Genomic DNA, 24,794 nt, shown 5'->3' with positions numbered 1-24,794 from the left:
GAAGATTAAGGGGTTAATCTTTGCTATAATCAGTTTATATAGAAAGGCTACAAAAAAAAGTTCCCAAAATATGGAGCTGTACCGGGTGAGTGTAGTGGCACAGAGCTACAAAAATTGATTATATTTTCATTGAGGTCAGGAAGAAAGACTACTTGCAATGAGAAAATGTTCAGAACTGCTTATTTGATATTTTTAAATTACTTCAGAAAAGCTACTTTTCAAGCTTCACTGTGGAATATAGGAGCTGTAAAGTGGAAAAAGTTTAGAGAAAGAAAACTGATGCAGTAACATCTGAGATTCAAAGGATGCATTGGTACATAAAGCCACATTAATATAACACAAGTAGCACTACTGAGATAATTTCCATTCCAAAAAATGATAGAAATAAATCACGTAGGTATTTATGCAGGAGTATTCCCGATCTAGATGCTAGAAAAACTCAAAAAAGTTTATATGTCTCTAAAACTATACTTTAAAAATCTTATTCCTCCATTGTTTCTTGTTGCTCCATTTTTTCAGAGAAAGACTATTTAAAGGTCTTTGCATTTCAACTGCTTAGAGACAGTTCCTTACTCAATCCATTTCTAAATCCTGAATGGAAGAAAAAATAACTGAATTCATACTCTGAATTTTTGCATTTCCAGCACGAAGAATACTATACAGTAAGTTAGAATGAATGCTAAATGACATTATAGATTAGGTTGCAATAGCTACATAGAACTACCTGGTGTAATTCAATTCTGAAATTATGGAGCAATTCTCAGCTGACAGAAATATCACAAAACTCATTAAAATGTAGAATTGTCCCCTTGAAGATTTAGTTTTAAACAAACTCCTTAAGCCATTCACCAAATTATTTCAAATTTAAGTAGAAGTAACTGCACCTCTGGAAATCCCTTCATATCCTAGACTGAATGGTATACCTGAAGACAACTAAAAGGTCTAACCTCCATCTATGACTAAGATTCAGTTTTAAATAAAAGCTTTATTTTGGATTTACAGAATGGTAGGGGTTTGAAGTGACCTCTAGAGATCATCTAGGCCCACTCCTCCGCTAAAGTAGGTTCACCTCAATCAGGTTGCACAGGAATATGTCCAGGTTACTTTGAAAAATCTCCAGAGAAGGAGAGTCCACAGCCTCCCTGGGCAGCCTGTGCCATGGCTCCCTCATCCTCACAGGAAAGAAGTTTCTCCTCATGTACAAGTGGAACTTCCTTTGTTCCAGCTTGTTTCTGTTACCCCTTGTCCTGTCACTGGGCAATACAGAAAAAAACCACTGACCCCATCCTCTCAACATCTGCCCTTTAGGTATTTATAAGCATTGGTAAGGTTCCACTCTCAGTCTTCTCCAGGCTAAACAGCTCCAGGTCCCCTCATCATCTTGGTAGCCCTTCATTTTACTCCCTCCAGAACTTTCCTAACTCTCTTGAACTGGTGAGCCCAGAACTGGACACATAGGACTCCACCTGTGGCCTTACCAGGGCAGAGTAGAGGGGGAACAGAACCTCCCTGAACTTGCTGGTTACACTCTTCTTGATGTATGCCACGATGCCATTGGCCTTCTTGGCCACGAGGGCACATTGCTGGTTCATGGTTAGTTTGCTGACCACCAGCATTCCCAGGTCTCCGCTGGCCTGCTCTCCAGGAGGTCAATCCCCAGCCTGTACTGGTGCATGGGGTTGTTCCTTCCCAGGTGCAGGACTCTGCACTTGACCTTGTTGAACCTCATGAGGTTCCTCTCTGGCCAGCTCTCAAGCTGGTTCAGATCTTGCCTCTGGTGAATCAGCCAGTCTTTCCAGTTATGCGTTATCAGTGAACCTCCTGAGAGTATACTCCACCCCTTCATCCAGGTTGTTGATTAAGATATTGAATAAGACTGGTAGCAGAAGGATTTCTCTTTGTAATTCTTGTTAGTATTCTTAGTATTAATGTATTCATATACATTAATAGAAAGAAAGAGAGGCTAGGTTTAATTAATGGTTTGATGAGTACTTGTATTTGTACTCTGCTTTGCAACTCTGCCCACAAAAGTAACATTTTAACACCAACAGCCCTTGAATTTGGTTGAAAAGGTAGATAACACACTTCCTATTCAGGTTATCTGTACTGTAATATAATGGATTCTAAGGAATAATTCATTGACCTTTGTTACCTTCTTTTTATTTTTCTTATTTCATGGACTCAGCTCTGTGCTATTTTTTCAGGCATTATTCCATTTGAATAAACAAGCTTTTCTACTTACTGCAAAGACTTTTGCAATTCTTGAGTAAAAGAGTTTGATATGTAGAGAGGTCTAGCAACAAATTAGTACACCAATCATAGTGCATCATTACAAACAATAATAATAAATAACCCTGGATTCTTTTTGTGAAATCAATTCTTTATTCCTGACCTAATTCAGATGAGATCAATTCAAACGCATTTCAAGCAGATATTGATTATGGAAGTCAAACAGGCCTATAAGACATCTGCTCATATAGTGGGTCATTTCTTTTTACAGAAACAGAGCTTGTGGAGAGTATTTACAACAGGACCTAAGAAATATTCTAACTGTGATATTCAGCTTTTAAATTAACGAGGGTCAGTGCTGGATCTCTAACCTTATGCATCACCTAAATTATATTCCATCTCTTCTATTCTGCTCTACTTCAAACTGTTCCAGTTTCCTCCTGTACATTTGTCTTCCTTCTTTCACTTTAATCAAGAATGTCATCTTATTATTCCATAGTGGATTCACCTCGTTCCTCCCTTAATTCATGGAAAGAAGGGCCTTTGCCTTAGGTTGCCTTATCTCGCACTTAATATTGCTTTAAAATTACATTCTTTTTGCAGTGGTGAAATTTTCATTATAATACTAGCTGTCCTTAGTCTCAGAGACAGTAGGAATTCCAGTCATTTCCAGAATATATTTTTCTGTACAACAGTGTATTGTAAATGAAACAGCTCACAGTTACATAATGTGAACATGTTTTACAAGAACTGAAAATTTCTCTCATATCAAATCTGCTGCCTCTGATGAAAACTGGCAGTCATCAGAAATACATCACCCTATTCTAGGGACAGCACCTTATCTCATGACAGAGGTAATCTGTATTTGAGTAATGCAAGAGGAAGGGTATCTTAGCTCTGTGAACTGGCAGCATTAACTATTTTAACATATCTTACACCTTCATTTCTGGGTTTTCTGCATATTACAGACATTTCTGTTCCACAAGCATGACATAAACTAAAGATGAGGTTTGAGAGAACTTTATAAGGGAAACAAAGAGACAATCTAAGAAAAATACATCTCAAGTACATTCAGATTGTTTGGGTTATGTTGGCTAAGGAGGCAACTACACATATATTTAATGATGTCTAATAAAGGAAACATTGTAGAACTCCAGATCCTGAAGTTTAGAATAGTTATGTGAATATGGGCAAAAATGGGCCTGTGTCATAGCACAAAATCAGTATAAAACAAAACAAGAAAATGACCCCTGAAAGGAGGAAGCAGAAAGAACTGGTGACAGTCTACAACAAACATGAAAACTGTCTGAAAAACAACAAATCTGCTTTAAAAAAAAAGATCTTCATAATGCAGCCTGGCACGCCAATCCATCAATCAAATTCTAACATTAGGTTACAGAATTCATGAAAATACATAACTCAGTTTCCTCTGATCATAACGAAGGGAAAACACTACTAATTAGAATTTTAATTCTGTTACAGGACACACACTGGACGAAAAGGAAGGAAAACACAGGTAACAGGCCCAGCTACTAAAGGAAAAGACAGTCAAATAATTTTTTGCTAATAAAAGAACCCACAGAACCTCATAACAGTATTGCAAATTGGCTCTATTTTATAAGCTCTAGTTACATTCTGGTCTCGATTTGTTTTTATGAGTGTACAGATCTCACACAACTGTTGTATCCTATTAATTTATTTGTGACTGAGCTAAAATTCTTAAGAATGTAAACAATAAACAGGATTTGTAAAAAGTGAAAATGGCATTTGTATGAAGGCTGTTACCTACTCTTCCACTAAAGCAAGTGTCCTAGAAACTTCCTCGGAAAAAATTGTGCTTGAAATTCCATTATTGTGTGCTGCAGAAGTAATTTTTGTTAGCTATTGCAGGCAAATCTCTCACATCATTTTGGGTCAGAAACTCCAAATTTTGTTTGTTTTTTTCTTCCAGTTTCATACTAATTTTTAAACATCCCAGTAAACAGTAATTACTCAGCAGGATGAAACATGACGTATTTCTAACCACATTTTCATAAAGCTAGCAAAATATTGGACCAGAAAGCAAAGACCATGCACCTTTAAAAATATTACAGTGCATCACTGGAATATTAAATATTCTGGTATAGAAACAGTAAATTGAGTCCCTTTCCTCTGACATTTTGTCACCCTTATAGCATGTGTGCACATGCAAGTCTGCAAGCACTACAATTATATTTCATATTCCAGTTTTGTTTTTACAAAACAAAAGGGAAGTTAAAGTTCTCTCAGAGGTAGATATTTCTTCTCTTTTAGAAAATCCAGACACTGGTCACAAAATCAGCAGCATTAGTAAATCCCCTGCTGACTTCCAAAGAGAAAAGCAGGAAGACAGGATCTTGCGCATATATGTAAAAGAAATCTTGGCAGAATATCTAGGTGACATTGATTATGAAAAGACTATGAAAAAAAAAATTAGACCTCAAATAATGAGAAAACAATGCCTTAGAAACAGACAGTAAATTGGTACTCACAGGTATACAATACTCCACCATTGGGTAATGCAATTTATGGCCCTTTGCTGTACGGCCAGAAAAGAAACAGCTCTGACAGACATCATAGTTGAAATGTTTCAGACTCCGGTACCTATAGAGACATTAAACAATGTGATTATAAGTTCCTAAGTTTAGTTATAATATTTATTTTTATTAAGCCTCATGAGGCAAATCGTTCTCTGAAATGGTGTCACCTGCTTTGCAGCAGCAGCACAAGGAGCACAGTGAGTTTATTGGGATTACCTTGGAAAGCACCTTGAAGTGCATTGGTGTGCATGACCGGTACATGGCACGGCCAACACTCCTCACAGCTGCAGACCCTGGGGCACCAGTGCCAATGCAGCAGCTGCAACAGACATGGGAAACCTCTTGGTCCACTTCACGCAACCTTCCTTTGCTACACAGGTCACCTCATTGAGAATTTGAAAGAAATTCCCATCTCCTAGAGCCATCGAGAATGCCAAGATCAATCATCTGTTGCCCAGGTTGCTTTTAAGCAGAATATCTTACAGGCATCAGCTTCATAGATGGAGTGTAAGAAGTTTATCATTTTAAAGTTCAAACCTATATTGCTTTAGTTTATATTTTGCTCCCTTTAGTATTGAGATGGTACCTTAGAAAAAAAACTTTGTAAGCCAGATTGATTTACTTTCCTATGTTTTTATATTTACCAGTTAGTTTTAATGTTTGTATATCATTTTGATGTTCAGAAATTCTAAACACTTCACTAAATAGAACTCTTGAGAGTTCAAGAATTACAAAAATAATGTAAAAATAAGTTTTAAAATTACATTGATCCATTTACTTTAAAAGCATACTTAAAATGTATAACAAGTAATAAACTTACACAGTATCCCTTGTATTAAATGTACCCAACAGGAGCACTTTTTAAAAAAAAAAAAATAAAGCTGTTCAAAGCAACAATTCAATTCCAGATTCTGCTTACTGGTTTTTATTTTTACAGTATGACTGTTCTGATTGGATGAGGTTATATCGTTTGTATGAAACTAAAATGATGTAACTGAACCAAATGGAATAGAGACTGAATAAAGTTTAAATTAAATTGTTTCTTCAGAGCAGTTTTCAGTATCAATTCGCAATTTTCCCCTGCGGAGTTTTATGTTTTGTTTTGCAAGAGAATATGTGTCTATAAATGTAAAAGTTCACTTCTAAGGATGCTGATACAACTTTTCATTATCTTTACTCGGAGCCTGTGTATTAAATAGCCAAATCAACCTTCTGCTAAGATGTTAGATGTTTTTGTTGTTGCAGATCTCTGTCTCCATTGTAGAAATTTTTTAGAATGAGTCATTCCTTTATCTTCCTTTATTTTCTTTCTGTCTCTATTCCCTCCTCCACTCAAAATATTTCAGTACCGACAAGACTCACCAGCCACAATCTAAAATATATCTGAGCTGGAGATTTGTCACCCTACCCTACCTCAGTGTTAATTAAGAAAAACAGAAACATTTAAACGAATTTCTCCTCCTAAGACAGGCAATCAAGTTTAGTCAGATTAATTACTTCGCAAAGTACTCACATTTGTACACTTAAGGGTAAAAGAATAGGGTTCTCACTCAATCTTATAAAGATTGACTAAAGTCAGCATGCCTAAAGCTAGGTAAGATGAATCTGACCTGAAGAATTATACTATCATCCTTTAAAACAACAGAAAGAATGAGAAACAGAAAGTATAGAGGAAAGAAATCACTCTGTTAGTCTAGCTAATTAAATAAAAGCCAATAAAAATCACTTACAAGAAAGACTGCTTTATATCTTTAGTCAAGTGTATTATTTCGTACATTAGAGGAAAAAGACAGTTATGTTTAGCTCTAATCTCCACTTAAAAAAAAAAAAGATATTATACACTGGAGCAATCAATTCGCAATTTCATGTTGGTTCTAAGAGTACTCACTAAGGATACCGTCTCATGCCCAATAATGACAATTCCTAGTAAAATCACATAGTTCAGAACGAAAACATGGAGAATATCCTTCCTGTCATTTTTTCCTTAGAATTTACAGCTCTCTGAACAGACAAAAGTTAGACAACGTTCACTGTTTTAGGCAGGAAGTGTGCAAGTCTCATCACAGTAACATATCAATGTTTGTGCTAAGCAAGGAAAGATTGCTGCTGAAGCATGTTTAATATTGCTCGGTGTGAGTTAGTTTCCCAAGCCTTATGCAAGAGAGCACATAGATCACATTTTTGTCTTACTGATCTGCTCCTTTTGGTTTCTTGCTTACCTAACATACAGGGTGCATTTACACTTCATTTGTTATCTATTGGATCCACCAATGCCAGATCACCTGATGACAGTCCACCCTGCACACCTGTCAGTCACAGGAGTGTTGGGTGTCTAACAGGGGTGCACATTAGCTCAGCCCACACTATGGTCTCATCATGGGTGCAGATTCTATCTTGAAGCAGGAAACCAGTAGAAAACCAAACAGAAAGAATTCTACTTGTTGGAAGACTTAAAAGTGTGGATATTTTCAGAGAAAGCTTGCATCCAACTCCTCTTACCTAAAGCCAACAATTGGACACTCTTTACAGATGTTGCATTTGGCCTGATGTTTTGCTGTTTCTGCAGCTGCCACACGGTGCAAAACTGGTAGCCATACCATAGACTGTGGCTCTAAGCGCATCCAATCTATAAACTGCTTTACAGTTATTTCTGGCTTATTGTGGTTCTGTGGAGAGAAAAAAAAAAAGACAAACCACATTCAAATTAATTAAAAAGTCCAAAAGCAAACACATAAAAAATAACCCAACAGACACAATCAGATTTTCCTTAGAACTCAATTTAAAAAAAACAGGTGGCAATTCTTTCCAAACCAGTTACAGGATACACGAAATAACCTCAATTAAATTGCAAAGAAAGAAAACAAGTTAGTAACAATATAGAGAGTTAATTAACCATGAAAACGTAGACAGATGGTAACAAAAATGGAGTACATAGTAAAGGAGTAATGGAGTCCGCAGTAAAGCCACCCTTGAACTGAAAGGACTTGAGAAAAAAGTAAGGGAGCATGAAAGGGAAGCATATTCTGCAGTTCAAAGATGCTAATGATATGGTTGTCTCAAGATCGATACCAGACTGTTAAAAGTCAGTAGCACTTGCATATGTCTACTGTCATAAGACTCAAGTAAATTTACTTTTTTTTTTGTTCTGAGCCCATGGTATCCTTCCAAGTTAACAGATTAAACAAACACACAAACAAACAGTTATTATTTATCTATACCTATGTTATTTACCTATTTATTGTAAATGAGAAACAAATCTGCCACTTCTAGGCAATCACTGCAAGAATCCAGCAGAGCTAAAGTATTAGCATGATTGCTTTAAGAAGGAAACAAACATGCTTCTACATTCTCTAAGTTACAACCACCAAAACAACCTGGCTGTAAAGGCATTATATTCAACTTCATCAGCAATAACAAGAGAGCTCACTGGAAGTAATAGTACACAACTTAAAATGGTAGCACATGACAAGAAGCAAAACTAGATTTCTCAGCCTATTCATAGTTCAAGTTGATTTTTGCCAATAAGAGGGCGCAGCATAAAAATCAAACTAGAACAAAAAAATGTGCTTTCCACACCAGCAAGATATTTGTTTTCTCTAGGCTGAGGTAACTGTAATACAGCTGCACTTTCTCTGTGTTCTCTTAATGACTGGGGACTGAACTTGAGCTACTCATGTGAGACAAGGGATGCAACCTCATCATCTGTATAATCATAACATCAAATCAAGTATTTAAACACTACCTTGCTAGTACCCTTCACCTATAACTATATGGCATGCGAGAGAGGGCAGATCCTTGAGGGATGTAAAGATTGTTCCTCTGTGACAGAACAAATCTACCACTAACAAATGAATAATTTATTTCGATATGACTTGAACCACTTGAAGTCAGTGATAGATACGTCAAGCACCATCCCCTGCTATCTGAAGCAACAATGTTAAAACCTCAGGGGAAGTTTTACATGGTTAATTTGTCAAAACAACCTCCATAAGTATCTACCAAATTATTCACAATCTGGACAAACAGTTTTCCAATTCCAATCATCTGAGAGTCCAGAAATTCATGTGAATTATTCAAAGCATTGCATCAAAATGGAGAAATGTCTATCAAAGAATGGCAAAAGAAAAATACTCTAAATGTTCAACATAATATTTAGTGTTTATTCACTAAAATCAGAAATATTGAAGTCAGTAGTTTTGTATATGCCACAGTGAATTTTTAAACCATATATAATTTCTGATAATGCCCAAAGCAGCCACTTTCAGAGAAAAAATATACTTGAGCAATATAGTTATCACTAGCCAACAGTCAGAGCCTTAGGCATCCTTGACAGAGTCTGAGTTAGGTTGAGTTACGATATCCTCTTTTTAATTCTTGTCCTCTTTAAACAGACAGACGCTCCTTGCAGCCTCATTAACCCCCTGCATGTAGTGTGGAGCTGAACAGCAGGCTGTAGGACAGCTTTATTCTGTGTTCTGATCTGCTGCATAAAGGCTTATAATATGTAAGTGGCTACGCTTGAAGTTTCATGCAACTGCAAGCTCTTTTGTCAGTGAAATAATGCTAACAAATTTCGTGGTCAAAAATTACTGTCAACATCATTCTCTTATTCCGCTGAGATCGCCTTATTCCAGCAGGAAAAAGTATGTTGTTCTCACAGTACCACGTTGCTTCGAATGATGCAAAGCAAAAAAATTGGCTGCTGCACAATTTTTAAACAGCTTTTAGAGCAGCCAGCATTGTCAAAACCACAAAGAATTATATATCCTTTTTGCTAAATGTAATTTGTTTGATCTTAAACCATAAACCATCTTTTACAATTGCATTTTCACAATAACTTTAGCTGCAAGAGCATATTAATTTCTGTTCAAAAACTCAGTGGATGTTTTTAAATTCCTCTCTCCTTTTTATGCCATATAAAAGTGAATCTTAAGACTTCAGAGAGGCTTGTTTGGTTTTTTTTAAACACATGAAGGTCTTTGGTTATCTTACCTGTTGGAAGCAGCTGCGCACACTAGGTTCAATGTTACTGCCACCAAAGGCTGCTACTTCTCCAAGCTGCCGTGGGATCTGGATAGCATCGTGAAGCAGCAGACCCAGCTGCCTCTGGTCACACATTTCTGTGGCGCCTGTCACCTCCTTGAAGAGATCTGCAACACCAATGACAGGCATCACCTCATTTCATTTCCATGTACACCCTCATTTATCCAGTAATGCTGTACCTAGAGCTTTAGAATTTTTGGAATCCAGTCATGGTTACAGATGGCCACTGCCTCAGTTACAATAGTTTACCCTCATTTAATCTTGATTACTTTAACTAAATTTTCTCGAACTAATGAGAAAAGTAAGGCCAAAGAAATGAAACTACACAGCTTCTTATGGCATCTTGTGAGAAAACTATATGGCAGCTCCTGTTTTACCTAGGAGTAGCTGTGTAACAAAACAAGAGACATCACAAAATCAGAAGAGTTTTTTTCCCAATTTATTACTACCACATTATCTCCCTAATATTTACTAAGTTTTCTATGTTATGTATAGGGAAGGATGCTCTCCATAAAGCACAAGAGTTCTCAATCCAGGAAGGCAAGTCTCTTGTCTGGCATGGCTGAGTTAAGATCTGCTGGTCAAGCTGAAGGGCAAAAGGAAAATGCAGAGACAGTGCAAGCAGGGACAGGTACTCTGGCAAGAGCATAGGGATGCTGTGATGGAGTCGGGAAGTCCAAGGCACAGCTGGAGCCAAACTTGGTGAAGGATCCAAATAACAAGAAGTAGGGCTTCTACCAGGATATCAGTCAGAAAAGAAATGTCAAAGAAGTATGGCTCCCCTGATAAGCAAGACCAGCAAACTAGTAACAATCAATGAGAAGAGGGCCCGAGTACTCAACCTTTTTGCCTCAGTTTTCGCTAAGGCAATCTCTCTTCCCACACATCTCAAGTGAATGGACCGCAAGACAGGGAGACTGGAGGAGTAAAGTTCCTCCCATTTTAAGAGAAGGTCAAGTTTGTGATCATCTGAAGAACCTGAACATACATAAGTCTATAGGATCTGACAAGATGAATCCCAGAATCCTGAGGGAGGTAGCTGGTGGAGATGCCAAGTATCATATCATCATATCTCCATGATATCTGAGATGCCAAGCATCATCTCTCATCATCATATCTCCATGATATCTGAGAATGCCTGTCAGGTGAAGCCACAGGTGTCTGAAAAAGAGAAACACTGCATCCATTCTTAAAAAAGGGAGAAAAGAGGACTCTGAGAGCAACTGACTTGTGCAGCCCTACCTCTGTGCCTGGGAAGATCACAGAATAGCATAGCTTCTAGGAACAACTAAGGCACAGCGAGGTGATTTAAGATAGATAGCATGGCCTCACCAAGGGCAAGTCCTGCCTGACCAACCTAGTGGCCTTCTGTGATGGAGTGACTACATAAGTGGACAAGGGACAAGCTATGGATGTTGTCTGTCTTAACTCATGTAAGGCCTTTGACATATCCCCTACAATATCCTATCTAAATTGGAGAGTTATGGATTTGATGGCTGGACTGTTCAATGGATGAAGAATTGGTTGGATGGTTGCAGTCAATGGCTCAATGTATAGATGAAGACTGGTGACAAACGGTGTACTTCAAAGGCCTATATTGGGACCAGTACTACTGAATGTATTCATCAATGACACTGTGGAATCAAGTGTACCCTCAGCAAGTTTGTAGAAAACACCAAGTTGAGTGGTGCAGTTGACATCCCTGAAAGATGAGATGCTATGCAGAGGGATCTGGATAGGGCCCAGGTGAGCCTCAAGAGGTTCAACCAGACAAGTGTATGGTCCTGTACTTGGATTGGGGCAATTCCCAGTATACAGGCTGGGAGATGAAGGGACTGGCAGAAGCCCTGCTAAGAAGGACTTGGGGGGTACTGGTGGATGAACAGCTGAACATGAACTGACAAGGTGCACTCAGCCCAGAGGCCAACTGTACTCCGGCCTGCATCAAAAAAAGCTTTGCCAGTGGGTTAAGGGAAGTAATTCTTCTCCTCTACTCTGCTCTTCTGAGACCCCCACCTGCAGTACTGCATTCAGCTCTGGGGCTCTCATGAAAGACATGGACCTGTCCAGAAGAGGGTCACAAGAGTGATCAGAGGGATGCAATGCTTCTCCTATGAAGACAGGCTGAGACAGCTGGGGATGTTCTGCCTGCAGAAGATAAGATTCCAGGGAGAGTTTATTGTGGCCTTTCAGTACTTTAAGGTGGCTTAGAAACATGGAGATGAACTTTTTATCAGGGCCCTGCTGTATTAGGACAAAGGGTAATGGAAAACCATTCTAAGCTAAAACAAGGTTGTTTCAGAATAGATATAAGATTTATTTATTTTTCTTTCCAATGAGGGTGGTGAAACACTGCAACAGGTTGCCCAGAGAGGTGGTAAACGCTCCGTCCCTGGAAACATTCAAGGTCCTGTTGGACAGCGCTCTGAGCAACTTGATCTAGAATCATAGAATGGTAGGAGTTGGAAGGGACCTTTAGAGATCAATCAGTCCAACTCCCCTGCAGAAGCAGGTTCACCTAGATCAGGTTGCATAGGAACATGTCCAGGCGGGTCTTGAAGACCTCCAAGGAAGGAGACTCTACAACCCCTCTGGCAGCCTGTTCCACTGCTCCATCACCCTCACAGTGAAATGTAGCTGAATATGTCCCTGCTCTTTGTCAACGGATTGGTCTAGGTGACCTTTAAAGGTCCCTTCCAACTCAAACTATTTTATGATCCTATGAAGAAGAAAATAATATTTCAGAAATCCCTACCTTCTGCTAAATTCTATGTCATCCTTCAGTTGGTTGGAGACAGAAGTATGTTTCATCTGAACTGAGACCAGAAATTATCATAAATCACAGCTGGCCAAGTGAAATAGCTTAAAGCAAAAGCAGCAGGCAGCAAAAGAATTTGAGTTTAACATTAATCACATTTGCTTCCTGGATAACCATATCAGCTTCCATGCACTTTCTCTTTACTGAAAGTCTCAAGTCCTTCAGTTTAAGTGGATGTTCTGGGATGACTAACAACAGAAAAACTTGAGACTGAAAGGGATCAAGAAAATAGTTTCAGGTACGGACACTTGGAAGAAAGATATTGCTTGTACCTACTTAATAGTCACAATAAAGCACTGAATTAATAGGCTTGTCTCCAGTGCACACAATATTTCTTAAGTGCTTTCTTAACACATTGCTTTCATTAGACATTTTTAATTGCTAAAACTTTCAGATAACATTGGTAATGTGTTTCTACCAACAATCCTTGATTTATGAACTTTGTATCTGTGTACGTTTTAAGTCACAAGATGAATCTCTCCTACAATATCCTAAATAATGGGTTAATCTCAAATATTTTTAAAATCTGTGGTTGGTACAAATTAGAAAAGAAATGGAAGTGAATTCTTTGTGTTCCTTGTAGCTGGCTTTTACATTCTCCTTTTGCAATCAGTGGCTGGCTTGAATTAAAGCTCCAAGGATTCTTAAAAGAAAAAAAAAATCCATTTATACTATATTCTCCTACTTTTCATATTTCCCACCAGAAAAACCATTATTAGATCAGAAATAAATTAAACTTGAAAATTCAGTCTGACTGCACTTTCGATTGAGAAACAGGTAAGCTTTGTTCAGAAACACTCAAGACAATCTCTTTTACTACACGATGTGAATTGTTTTTTTCTTTGTTTCGAGCAACAGTCAAGCTTTGTCAGCATGCTTCAGAAAGTTTAGTCACACTTCTTTTCTTGGCAAAGGAGGCTGAGGCAGAAGAAAGGATTTTCACAATACAGAAATTCAGATGTATTTTTTGACTCCCTTTCTTCCCAAGTCAAACTAATACTACAGCATCTTCAGTGCTCAGCAGTGACAAAACAAAACCCCAGATAATAGGAATGACAGAGCTAGTACTGCATGGCTGCAGGCTCATCTTCACAATCCCAGATCTTTACTAGCTTCTTCAGTCGCAGTTGGGATAGTTTTCCAGGTTCTAAGAGACAATTTAAAAAAAACCTGACAGGATAAAAAAAAAGTGTTTGATTTTTTTCTGTTTGTATCAGTCTACAGTGGAAGCAGGCACTAAAAGGAGGACAAATCATTAAACACTGCAGCTGAGAGGAAGATGAAGTAATTTCCAAAGCCCTGAAACTTCAGTCGACTGGGGAGCTAGTAAATAGAAGAAAAATGATGTGGCAGGAGAGGGAATAAGGAGAGTGATTAGCAAGGGTTGAATCAATTAGGAAATCAACAAATACACTTGAAGAGCTGAAATTCCTCTAAAATCCTCCAATTAAAAAATAAATAAAACTTAAAACCGGGTGCTGCCCTAACCAATGAGTGTCCAAGTACAGGCAAGTTCATGGATGGTATCCCTTTTTCCACAAACTCTCAATGCTTTAGGTCTGACATACAGGATGAGAAGCTCCTAAACTGAAAGTATGGAAAACCAAAATGCTTTTGCTATCTGGCCTACCTCTGTAAATGAACCCAGGAGCTATTCCTTGCCAAAGGAGACATGGCAAGAGCAGCTCTCAAGTGACAGACATATAGGAGAAGGGCTCATTTTAGCTCTGACCAGAAGCACCCAAACACCATACTTTGCCCATCAGTGGGAAAAGGGATCCCGTATGTCAGTGGTGTCAGAAGCCACAAGGTCTCGTAAATGGAGTGCATTAATATGTACGTACACACTATATGAGTTTATACATAAAATACATTGATATAAAGGTTAAAGTGTATAAGAGACTCTACCAAAAGGACAATAAGAATGACTATAGAAGCAAAAGTAAAGATTATTCAGACCTGAGCCACAGGAAAAAAAAAAAAAACAGAACCAAGGAAGAGGCTGGCTTGGTAAAGCAGGCTTTAAACTGAAGGACTCAGAGAGCAAAATGCATAATGGCAATGCTTGTGCCATCCAATCCAATAGGGAGATATATCAGGGCAACAAAAACAGCTACAAATGCTCCTCAGCTGCACACCAAGACGAGAGTCAGAATTCCAATCACCCCAAGGGAGTGTCTAACAGGAGGATCTTTTTGCACCCATCCAGGGAAACCTGCACGTTTGAGTAAGCCCCTGCGTTGCCCGTACATGAACGCATGCAGCCTGGAGACTGAGCAGGAGGAAATGGAGATGTAGCTGAGGAAGCAGGGCCATGATCTTGTTGCAGTTACAGAGACGTGAGTGGGATGGCCTACATGACTGGAGCAGAGTCATGGAGAGTTATGAACTTAGAAAAGACAGGACAGTGAGGAGAGGTGCTGAAGTTGCTATTTATGTAAGAGAGAAACTGGAGTATATTGAGCTCTGCCTAGGCAGGGATGAAGAGCAGCCCTTCACTTCAAATCCTACAGCTTTTATACATTAAACTATATGATTAAAAATCTACAAATCTACAAACTAAATAAAACTCCCCAAGCATTTTCTTGTTTCTGTGGCCAGTCTGGGCTTTCTGTGCCAAAAATGAGGCCTTCTAGTTATTACAGAGTGCTATGACTTCTCTCCACCTCTAAAACTGAAGAAAGGGGAGAGAAGATAAAATTCCTGCAGTGTCTCAGAGAATCCATACTCTGAGATATCATTTGCCTCCTAATTGCATAACTAGTCACAATCTGCTGTGAATAATCACATGCAGCTATGATTAAAATTTACCTTCCTAGAACATCTGGGATACTAAAATCAAGTGGTTACATTTTTTTCCCTACAGTATTCAGAAATCCTGTAATAAAGTATGAACAATTGGTGTTAAAAAGAAACGGTGTTTTGTTTATTGTGCTCTGAGTATTTTGGAACTAAACTAATGCCACCTTTTGTCATGTGCATTAATTTTTTTTTTCCCTTTTCCATTTTTTTAAGGCTAGTTGTATACTCATGAACTGAGCAATGGCACCAAGGTCTAAGCCCAAGCACTGGAATGTTGTTGAGTCTATCATTAAGCTGCTAAAAACATATGTGTCAGGTTTTTGATTAGAGTTGACAGCCTATCATCCCCAAAACAGCCAGGATGGATAGGAGAGTTAGGCAGGGTCTGGAATAATTCCCAGGTAGCTCACATGTGCCTCCTCTGATCTGGGACGAAAGGAGAGCATGACATGGATACAGCCAGACCATGTCATTGGCCTCACCAGCAGAAAAGAATTCCTGGATTATTTGCCCTACAATTACACTTGTAGGTCTATTTTTATTCACATCCAGGCATGTACTTGTAGTTAAGCATGTCTTTAAACATTTATAAGAAAAGGCATTATTTGAGGCTTCAATGGTCCTTCTAAAATAATTGGGACTTCTTTAAAATTAAAGATCCATTCTCATGTCTAATGTGAAAGTCTAGCACCTTAAAAAGAGGTTTAATTAAATTTTAAAAAACCTAAACACAGAGAAATTTTTCTGGCTTTTTTTTTTTTTTTACAAAAATGTGTCCTACCTAAAAGTACCTACACTGGAAAGCAACATACAGTTAACAATACTCTTATTTGTGTTGGAAATGAATGTAACTAATGTTAAAACCAAAAGAGGGAAAAAAAATAGAGAAGGCTTCAGATAAAAGGAAGTAAAAGGAAAACTTGACTTTTCAAAGAAGATATGAAAGACAGATGAAGGCTAATTGTACTAGTAAACTGAATGTCCCCATCAGTTTAACATATTATATAATAAACTTAGTTTCTCAGCAGCCCTGAAATTACGTTTCTTCAAGTTAATCCACAAAAAGCTGGTCTCTGGGAAGGCTGAGGTAGAAAACACTTGATCTGAAAGTCCATGGTTAAGAGTTTGAGAGAAGATTGAAGGGTTCATTCAAAAGGTTTGAAAACAAGAAACTTGCCTATTTTACTACCATCTACTCTAAGAAGTGTATACCTCTCTCAAAAGGGATGTGTTATCTCACTTCTCAGCTTTGAGAAGATGAGCTACCACTTCAATTTCAGATGTATTTCAGGTTGAAGTCACAATCATTTGGTACAAAAGTCTACTAAGAGTTTTTCCTGCACTAATTTTTTAGGACATTTCACAGAAATCTTCAGGAAAAAGCCCACACTGCTAATGTAGACTATGCAAATCTGCAGTCATCATCAGTCGTCGTTTTTATTTTACTACTAGGCACAAAGCAGCAACATAGAAACTAATCTGACCTAAACATTTCCTTGTTCTGCCTCAGTGCATGTATTTCATAAATGTAGGCATACTATTACATTACTGACAGCAATCACTAATGTGAGTTTATTCCCAGGTTTGAGGGTTTTTAAAATAGCCTTTTGGTAGGGTTATCATTCTGCTATTCAGTCTACATAACTCATACTCTACAAAAGCTTTTTATTTCACACCAAACCTCTGAATTGCTATTACTGAACAAAGGCGTGTCTGCCCAGTTCTTACTTATGGACATGTAAGATTTCAAATGACATAACAAAACTAAAACCCTGAAAGTCTCAGTATGCTATTCAGATGTCAAAATATGCCCAAAGGTACATGTACCTTTGCTCAATGTTAATAAGCAAGATTACAAGATTACTTACAAATGCTTCTGAGGAAAGCAAAATTTATTGCAGAGCTCCAATGGTGGAGCACAAATACTATGTCTATTCATTCCTACATGTGTTTCCAAAATATCTCATGGAACTAGTGCAAATAATAGAAACTTTAAGATTACAAGCATAATATGTATTTGTTCACCTAGGATGCTCCTATATAGTGTGCTTAATCTCTTGTTCTGTATTTGTCAGTTGGTTTTGTCACAAAGTTTCCTCAATCCTCTCTGCTCCCACAATTAGTTTTGAGAAATATTTTTAAACTACTGGATATATTTTAAGCTTGTGAGATTACTTTAATCAACATAATTTAAACTTTCATTGTAAAATTCTGGGAGAAAGCACATATACTGGAAAACTATGTTCAGAGTTCAGATCATCTGTCTGATAGATCATAAAATACAATTGCTGGTTTTGGATGTATTTCTTTGTTTTATCAGACACAAATCAGATCTCGATGTGTTCTAATTAACACTGACTTGCTTGATTTGTCCCTAGATGAAACATACACACACAAAAGAGAACAGAAACACTGAAACAGAATACTTCTCTAGCTTCCACTAAGCTGTATTGTCCTTTGCTTTTGGGGAATGTTTTACTACTAATTTTGCTACAATACATGTTGTTATAGTACACAAGTTAATTATATAAAGTGAGCATTTCATAAAATACATTCTTCCTTACATCTGTACTTCTCTTCCAGAAGGCCCTTAGAAAGAGACATCAAGCCAATTTTCAGGGACTGCACTCGAATTTTTCCAGTTCGGCCACTGAAATAAAGATAAGACAATTTAATACAGTCTAATTTTATTTCATTCCAACTCAAATCTATTAAATGCAGAAGCACTGGTGAGTTCCACTTCAAAATACACTTCAAATCTCAAAACAAATTAACACTACAGATCACATTAAGAATTGCTTCCCTTACAAAAGCTTAGCTCTCCTTTTAAGTGGTTTACATGTCAAAACAGTTCATATTACTCCAAAAGGGCTGACATTCAGCTCTGTAATGCTCTCAACATGATTTAATAATGTGATATATACAGAAAAAAAATACACAAGTACACAGCAGGAAAGCCTATTACTCTGTGTGAAACAAAAGGACAGCAAAATAAAATCAAGTTTTCATATCACAGTAACTCACTTTTTCACTTCACGTTTTTCCTTTTACGTTTAAAATGCTGTGATATACATGTATGCCAGAAGACAAACAGCCAATCACATGTAGTAATTACATGATGTGGAGCTATCCTTCTTTTTAAGCAACATGACTTCAGGCTCATCTTGTCCAACATGAAAAAAAACCAAACAAAGCAAACCCTCCCTCATACTCAAAAAACCCACACATCAAACCTTAAGCAACTTGAGAACAGATAAGTGTGTGCCAAAGCAAGTGATTTAAAACTTGCCAGAAACACACTATTCAAAACAATACTAAAGCGACAATCCCAGGGTATATGGAAAAGGACAATGTCAAAGTTCAAAACCTCAGTGCAGAAACATATTCTTAAATGATATGATGATTTCCTCTTTTCAAGACAAAAAACATGATGCAATTTGTCTTTACATGAGACACGACGGAAAAAAAAATCATGAGAACAGTAGTTAAATTGTATATATTATACATAGACACATGCATATTAGGTTATAGCTGGATTCTTCACCAGCATTAAGATAATCATAGAATCATGGAATGGTAGGCTTGGAAGGGACCTTTAGAGATCAATCAGTCCAAGACCCCGCAGAAGCAGGTCAACCTAGATCAGGTGGCATAGGAACTTGTCCAGGAGGGTCTTGAAGACCTCCAAGAAAGGAGACTCCACAACTCCTCTGGGCAGCCTGTTCCACTGTTCTGTCACCCTCACAGTGAAATAACTTTTTCTTATGTTTAAGTGGAACTTAAACAGCTGTGTCCCAGCTTCATCCCATTACCCCTTGACCTGTTGCTAGCTACAATAGAAAAAAGGGAAGTCCCAACCTCCTGACACCCACCATTGAGATATTTGTAAATGTTAATAAGATTCTCCCTCAATCTCCTCTTTTCTAAAGAGCCTCAGTTCCCACAGCCTTTCCTCAATAAAATTCCTCAATAATACTAAAGCTAATATCACCCCAAACATTGCTTTCGTCCCTTCTTTCATGCAGAAGTGGTATATCTTTTAATTAGTTCTGGAGTGGTTGATACATTTGTCCTATCCATTCAACATATGGTCTGCTGTCTGATATATTTCACAAATATTATGCTGAACACAGAATTATTAATTTATTCCTGTGCTTTCAGTAAATTAGCTAAGCACCTTAGAAATATTCATGAATTTGTCGTCATAATCATCACTTAATCTAGTAAGACTAGACATCATTGTCTTCTTCATTCCACAAGCTGGAACTAAGGTATAGAGAAATTATTGTCAAATTAATCAAACACACCCATTACTTTTACTGTCAAGTTTGAAAATCAAAACCCAATTTTCCAGAATGTTATAAAAGTGTCATCTATTTTATATATTCAAGTTTAGCTTCAAATTACCTCTTTCAGTCACAGACACTACATCATTCTGGCATACCTTAAGGTGCAAATGGCTCATTTTGCAATCTTGATAAAGATTTTTCCCTCTTCTTTCACATTGTCTGTGCTTTAACTTTGTATTCAACAGAAAAACAAAGTTGAGCATTCATTTCACTCAGGACTGACTTCAGCATTTGTTTGTTTAAGGCAGAAACTCAGAAGAACTTTGCAGATAAAAGGTCAGGGCACATATGTGGAGGCATCAAACTTCTCCAAATTACAGCAGATTGCTACAGGGAATGTGAAAAGCTTTCTTTCCACAAAAAGATTTTCTCAATATATTATAAACAATAATTACAAATCCTGCAACATTGTATTTTTTTAAAGAGGAGTATATTCACCCTTAGACACTTTCTCGGAAATAGCTAAATAGTAGCACTGAAATTACATAGACTGTAAAAATCACCAAAATCAAAGGTAGACACACCTAAGCCTACAGATTTTGTAACATTGACATTTCTAATTAAATGGTTTCACTTTGCCCAGTTGAGAGAGTCACAAAACCACTGAGGTTGGAATACATCTCTGGAGATCATCTAGTCCAATGTCCCTGCTTAGTCAGGTAGAGTAGGTTTTCCTGGATCATATTCATTCGGTGTGTATCTTCAAGGATAGAAACTGCATAGCTTTTCCGGTCAATCTGTGGTGTTGTTTGATCACTCTGGCATTTTCTTACATGTTTAAGTAGAATTTTCTGTGCTTCAGTTTGTCCACTGTCTCTTGATCTGTCACTGGACACTACTGAGAAGAGCTTGGCTCCATCTTCTCTGCTGATCCCATAGCGTATTTATACACATTTATATGATCCCTCTGAAATCTCTGGATTGAAAAGTCCCAGCTCTTTCAGCTTCTCCTAATACTTCAGATATTGCCATCTTCCTGGTACTTCACTGGACTCGCTCCACTTTGTCTGCATCTCTCTTGTCCTGGAGAGTCCCAGACTGGACCCAGCACTCCATTTGTGTTTCATCAATGACAAGTGAAGGGGAAGTTTTACCTTCCTAGACCTGCTGTGAAGACTTTTCCCAATGTAGCCGAGGAAACCATTGGCTAACTTTGCCACAAGTGTGTATTGCTGGCTTATATTCAACCTGGTGCCCACCAGGACCCCATGGCCTTTCCTGCAAAGCTGTTTTCCAGTCAGTTGTTCCCCAGCCTGTACTGGTGTATGGGGTTACTCCTCCCTAGGGTGAGGACTCAGTATTGTCCTCCTTTGAACTTCATGAGATTCCTACTATCCTCCTTCTGCAGTCTATCAAAGTGCTTCTGAATGTCAGCACAACCATTTAATTGTGTCCTGTGTAAAAAGATCTAAAAATCAAGGCCTGAGAGTGAGAAGATCCAGGTAACTTTAATGCTTGAATTCATGCAAAATTTAGGGGTCAAATACATAGAATTAAGTACTAAAACACAATTCAGATTCACTGTAGCAATACAGGCATGTCTGTCATTACAAAATCAATTGACAAGAGTACTTTAAGTAGCTCGGGTATTTTAGGTCCTGATCCCAATGAAGGGAAGTGTGAACAATTATGCCTCAACTGGTTTAGAGCAAAGTTGTCCATTCTTCATCAATACAACAATGAAATGAAGTATAAAAATAGTACATCATTGACTTCTGATCTATCTTGAAATGAAAAATGGTAAAATCATGATACCTGCTTTTCACAAGTACTTTTCTTGTTTACTAAATTCCATCTGCTCCTCTGGGTATATTTGGGCTCTTTTTCCTCAGGCTATACAAAGTCTAAGGATTCATTGCCCTTACAGTGTGAAGCTGACATTCTTCTTCCCCAAATCAACTGGAATTTTATTCTTTTGGTGGAGAAGGGGAACAGAAAGACAGGTGAGAGGAAGAGGGAAAATAAATCCTTGGTTTTGTAGGTGATTCCGTTGTCTCTACATATGTACCGGGCAGGCTCTGGCCTATATGCCTCAGATACCATTTGCCTGTTGTGCCTACATCTACTGCCAGTCAGGAGGTGCCACAGAACCCAGAAGTAATTCAACTTTTACATCTGACAAAACAGGCATTAAAAAAAGGCACATATCATTTTCAGGCATGGTAGGAGAGTGTGTCAAAAGTATACACTACAGAAAGGACTAGTTTAGTGGGGAATCAGCTAACTAGATCATTTAGTCAAGGGCATGGGAAAGTACCCACACTGCATGGTTAGAGACCACAGAGGAGTCAAAGGAGCTCATTTTCCTGCCCCTACAGAGGGGCATATCCTTCGTAGAATGCTTCTTACTGCTATTACAGACTGCTAAGCTTCTCCCACAGAGTCCTCTATGAATCAAGACAGCTATCACCAACAAAGGGAATGCAACTGGAGAGCATGTAGAAAATTTCCATCAGCTACCATCAAAACCGGGGCACAAAGTGAAGGCTGACTGAGCAGGTCTCTAATCCTTCTCACTCGAGTTCAGATTTTGCTGAAATTAACAGGCTAGTAAAGGCCTGGGGATATTAACTCAGTTTGATGTTAGAATTTGCCAGGGGTATGAATGCAACAGTAAATAACAAAGCTGTAATTCTTCAGGGAAGACTGAGCCATAGAGAATGATCATGAAAGACAGCTTTGATCATACAGAAAATATTAGCATAAGTGTCATACCATAGATACCCTTCCTAGACTAATGTAGCAAAGAAACTCAATTTAAAAGACGGCATTACCAAAAGTATCTCAGCATCCAAAAAAAACTAAGACAATGTAAAAGTTGAAATACAAGAAGTCAGATAAACATTGCAAGATATTAAAAACAGTGCACGTAAAAGTTTCTTTATGGGTAATTCTGATTGAAATAGTGAGTCATCGCCCACAATTAGTACATGTAATCTGTATTATATATGACAGAATTTAAAATATCTGAAACAACTCATTTCAAGGGGTGTTAAGCTATTCCATTATACCGAAAGCTAGCAGTCCATTTCATATAAATGACATTTGGAGATTTTAGTAAATCTGACAGTGTCTAGTCTAGAACAGCAACCCTCAGCTATTGCTTTTGGATGACTTAAACATAGGTCTGGCCAAATGACTTCACAGAGCAAATAGTTTTTTTCATAGCTCTCATAATAAAATGCAATGTATTGCTTTTTAATTTTATTTTTTAAATCTCTGGACTAACCAAAAATAAGGAATTTTAAGTTCGGAAAATGTTTATAGGGCTTATAGGGTTTATAGGGTTCCTGCCTGGAACAACCTTTGAGTCCTTGAAGTAAAAGTCACCGAGTAAATTTAACGTTTCTCTCCCTACTCAGCTTGAAGAATGAATCATTCCTGATGTGTCAGAAAATACCAGAACACAACAGGCTTTTTCTAAAAATAAATTGGTTCTTTTAAGGCCCAAAGACATCTGTGCCATCAATCTGTGAATCTGTAATTAAATCTCAAGTTAATAGCACCTGACTAGCAGATGCTTTTTGCAGGCAGTTTAACAATTTGAATCATTGTATACATGCAATAAGAATGCAATAAACAATGGAAATGCCAAGACACAAATTAGCTCTTTCCTAAAGGCCAGTTAAAAACCAAACCAAAACAAAAAGCAAGAGGTAAAAACGAGCTTAAAGTTGGTGCCTGTTCTTTCAGCATTTTTTATTTCCTGGAGTGGATTTGAAAGGTAATTTTATCATAGAAAACCTTCACCTTCCATTTTTCAAGGTTCGACTAATGACTTGAAGACTTACCTACACCAAGCTTTCAACAAGGGGAAATGGGAGCAATGGGAAACATTACTGAATAAAAGGTTTATTGCTTGTCACATGCATTTTAAACATGAACAGATGAAACAACTGACTTCTAACTGGAGATAGGAAGCAAAGGTAAGCTGAAGAAAATATAATGGATTTGTGATAGATCTGAAAAAAGCACCAACTAGTAACTATAAAAAAATTCTCTGACATTAAGAGTCTTATTCTAAATAATCAATAGCATTTTACTCAAGCAGCTCACTACTCTATTTACAAGTGACTCAATACAGAGCTCTGCAAAATAAAAATAATTGCAGTCCCAATCACTATTCGCCAGTCTCTCTAACTTCCCAGCAGTAATGAGGAGTCATCCAACTAACAGGAATGGCAAAATATTAAACAGTAATAGTCAAATGACAAAGCCTGACCAGCACAAAAAACAATAAACAATTGTTCCCTTCTTCCCTCTCTACTCTATCCACAATATTAAAAATAGAAATACAATATCTGCCATGTATAGGAATACTGGTGTGTAAACCTCTGGTGGGAAAAAGAACTTCTTAAGGCGTTATCATTTTTCTATTATCATGGACACTTCCTCAAGAAAAAAATATACAACAGTCCTATATGCACAAAATGGTTGATAAGACACGTGCAAAAATTACCAGCTCTGTTTCTGTCATTTGCACTTTTTTAATACTACATTAAATTGCTGGGGTACACACTGTGAATAAAGATTCATTACTTACCTATCATATACATTGAGCAGCCAGTTAAGACACATGTCTACACAGAGAGGAACATTCACCATATCTTTGTGTTTCTCTTCAAGTCCACTGTAGATGTTAGTGAGACAGCCGATCACATCCTGCACACCTATCAGCTGATCATTTTGACTCAACTTGTGCTGTTTGAAAACATCACTTGTTGTGTTCAGGTCCAACAGGTCCACTAACAGGTGATTGAAAAAGAAAAAAGGTGTGAATATAGATGACCAAGCATAGCATTCAAAATACTTGTTCACATGCATATTGTAGCAAACACTGCAATTAGTCAAGAAATAGCTTTCATTTAGAAATACTGTCTATGAAAAGTGGACAGCACTTCGGTACTATGTATTTAAAAACCAGAATCAACAAGAACACCACAATCATACTGCAAAGCTCAGAAGAACAATTAAAAAGCTGCTGAAGTAGTCTGT

At 37.7% G+C, this 24,794-nt stretch overlaps 1 protein-coding gene across 12 annotated transcripts in view; it reads right to left on the bottom strand.

The window, feature by feature from the left end:
* UTRN (utrophin) overlaps nt 1–24,794 on the bottom strand; it is a 367,525-nt gene that overhangs the window by 27,570 nt on the left and 315,161 nt on the right. For all 12 annotated transcript variants that reach the window (XM_061991642.1, XM_061991648.1, XM_061991644.1 and 9 more), the window contains 5 exons: nt 24,343–24,544; nt 18,015–18,100; nt 9,780–9,937; nt 7,287–7,453; nt 4,740–4,851 (listed from right to left, as the gene is read on the bottom strand). In XM_061991642.1, coding sequence (XP_061847626.1) covers nt 4,740–4,851; nt 7,287–7,453; nt 9,780–9,937; nt 18,015–18,100; nt 24,343–24,544 — 725 coding nt within the window. The remainder of the gene's footprint in view (nt 1–4,739; nt 4,852–7,286; nt 7,454–9,779; nt 9,938–18,014; nt 18,101–24,342; nt 24,545–24,794) is intronic.

The sequence above is a fragment of the Colius striatus genome, chromosome 2 (assembly GCF_028858725.1).
Source record: "Colius striatus isolate bColStr4 chromosome 2, bColStr4.1.hap1, whole genome shotgun sequence".
Classification (NCBI taxonomy): Eukaryota; Metazoa; Chordata; class Aves; order Coliiformes; family Coliidae; genus Colius; species Colius striatus.
The sequence above is the reverse complement of the archived record's forward strand: the minus strand, read 5'-3'. Positions and strand labels throughout refer to the sequence as shown.